At 45.4% G+C, this 2,030-nt stretch overlaps 1 protein-coding gene across 1 annotated transcript; it reads right to left on the bottom strand.

The window, feature by feature from the left end:
• Positions 1-255: 255 nt before the first annotated feature.
• Positions 256-1,339, bottom strand: LOC110509818 (myosin light chain 3). The gene has a single exon (XM_036968207.2). The coding sequence runs from the start codon at positions 1,202-1,204 to the stop codon at positions 587-589; it is 618 nt and encodes a 205-aa protein (XP_036824102.1). The 5' UTR covers positions 1,205-1,339; the 3' UTR covers positions 256-586.
• Positions 1,340-2,030: the final 691 nt, after the last annotated feature.

The raw sequence follows: 2,030 nt of genomic DNA, 5'->3' as shown, positions 1-2,030 counted from the left end.
CACACAATAAAGTTCAGGTATTATACTCAATTTGGAGGCAATTTGAGGAGTAATTTGACAATACCTGGCTTTTACTGAGCTCTGAAATACTTTGAAATATGACACGATTTGTCTTTTTCTGAGCTCAAAAATATCATGCTCTGAAATCGAAGCAACATCAATGTACTCTATGTCCAGAGTGTAATGGAAATTTACCATTAAAATTCAGCTTTTGCGGATAGATATTAGATGTTGAGTAAGCCAATTATTAGAGACTTTATAATCAGATGTGCTTTATTTATTACATTTATAATATTCATGATTTATTAAATGTAAAATGTTCATGGCTTCAGTATCTCATTAACATTTCTCTATAAATATTTTTTTTTGTCACTGTACATTTTTTATTCAAGGAAAAGGACAAATTAGGTCTCATAATCAACATTTTGTGACATGATTGTTGCCAGCTGCTTTTAGCAACAAACATAACAGTACATTTAGGGACATGCTCACCACTAAAGTGGCAGTGGTATTGATGAGACAGGTACTGGGTCCAGAGGAGAAAAAAAATACAGAATCATTGAAGTCCTTCTGGTAAAAATCCAGCTCATCCAGACAGAATGTGCTTTACGAAGGAGGCGTAGTTGATGCATCCGTTGGCATCCTCTTGGCCCGCCATCAGCCTGTCTACCTCATCCTCCGTCATCCTCTCCCCCAGGGTGGCCAGTACGTGACGCAGCTCAGCGCCCATGATGGTGCCGTTGCCCTCCTTGTCAAAGACCCGCAGGCCCTCAACAAAGTCCTCAAAGTTGCCCTTGTCCTTGGCGCGGGAAATGTGCTGCAGCATTGGCAGGAAGGTCTCAAAGTCCACCAGCTTGCTGCTCATGTCCTCGGGCCGAGGCTTGCCCAACACCTTCAGGACGTCAGAGTTGGTGGGGTTCTGGCCCAGCGCCCGCATCACATCGCCGCACTGGGCGAACGTGATCTTCAACTCCCCTTTGGGTGTGCGGTCGAACAGGGTGAAGGCCTCCTTGAACTCCTCGATCTGGTCGGCGCTGTACTCGAGGGTGATGCTCTTGGGGTCAAAGTCAGGCTCCTTGGGGGCCTCAACCACAGGTTCGGGGGTCGGCGTGGGCTTGGGCTTGGCAGCGGGTGCTGCTTCCTTTTTGGCAAGCTCTGCCTTTTTGGACTCTGGCTTCTTAGCCTCCACCTTTTTGGGGGCCATGGTGCTGAATGCGTTGAGCTGGGATGCGTGCGTCTACGTGCTCAGCGTTAAAGAGTGAGAGTTCAGAGGTAGGGAGGAGGCAATTCCTAAGCACAGATGGTCAGAGCCTCTCCTGAAGCTTTTATATCTACTTAGCCTGGGGAGGGGAGATGGGGCCGATTAACAAGGTCGTATGGCACACTATAAAAGGAAGAAACCTGAAATAGATCTGCCTGTCCGTGGCGTCACAATGAGGTATTGTTCTCAGCTGCTATCATCAAGCCGACAGGGCTCTCCACTGTCATTGGCCAGGGTCCAGATACATTAGCCCAAAATGTTCTGTCTCACTGATGGGTGCAGGCAGGGATCAGGACACACAGACAATGTATTCTTGCATGTGAACATTGACCAAAATAGCTTTAGTGGCCAGTCACTTGTTTGGCAGTTCATTAAAACGAAAAAAATATCTTATGAAATGTTTCTATGACACAGCAATGGTCAGTTATAAATCATCTTTCCTGAAGAAAAGTTGGGGCGGCAGGGTAGCTTAGTGGTTAGAGCATTGGACTAGCAAATGAAAGGTTGCAAGTAAATATCCCCGAGCTGACAAGGAACAAACCTGTCATTCTGCCCCTGAACAGGCAGTTACCCCACTGTTCCTAGGCCATCATTGAAAATAAGAATTTGTTCTTAACTGACATGCCTAGTTAAATAAAAAAGTAGACAAGTTAACTGTTGTTCTAAATTTGGCCCACAGAGGATACACTAATTCCCACAAACATCTGCCATGCATCACAATCACTAGATCCTGAAGTTCATAGTATTTAAAATGCTGCTGAAAGGAATA

Source organism: Oncorhynchus mykiss, chromosome 29 (genome assembly GCF_057628025.1).
Source record: "Oncorhynchus mykiss isolate SJ-2025 chromosome 29, ASM5762802v1, whole genome shotgun sequence".
Taxonomy (NCBI): Eukaryota; Metazoa; Chordata; class Actinopteri; order Salmoniformes; family Salmonidae; genus Oncorhynchus; species Oncorhynchus mykiss.
Note: the sequence above shows the minus strand (reverse complement) of the source record. Positions and strands in the feature narration are given on the sequence as shown.

What these genes read in the sequence shown, in the direction of transcription:
- LOC110509818 (XM_036968207.2), bottom strand. Translation starts at nt 1,204, where the DNA reads ATGGCCCCCAAAAAGGTGGAGGCTAAGAAGCCAGAGTCCAAAAAGGCA.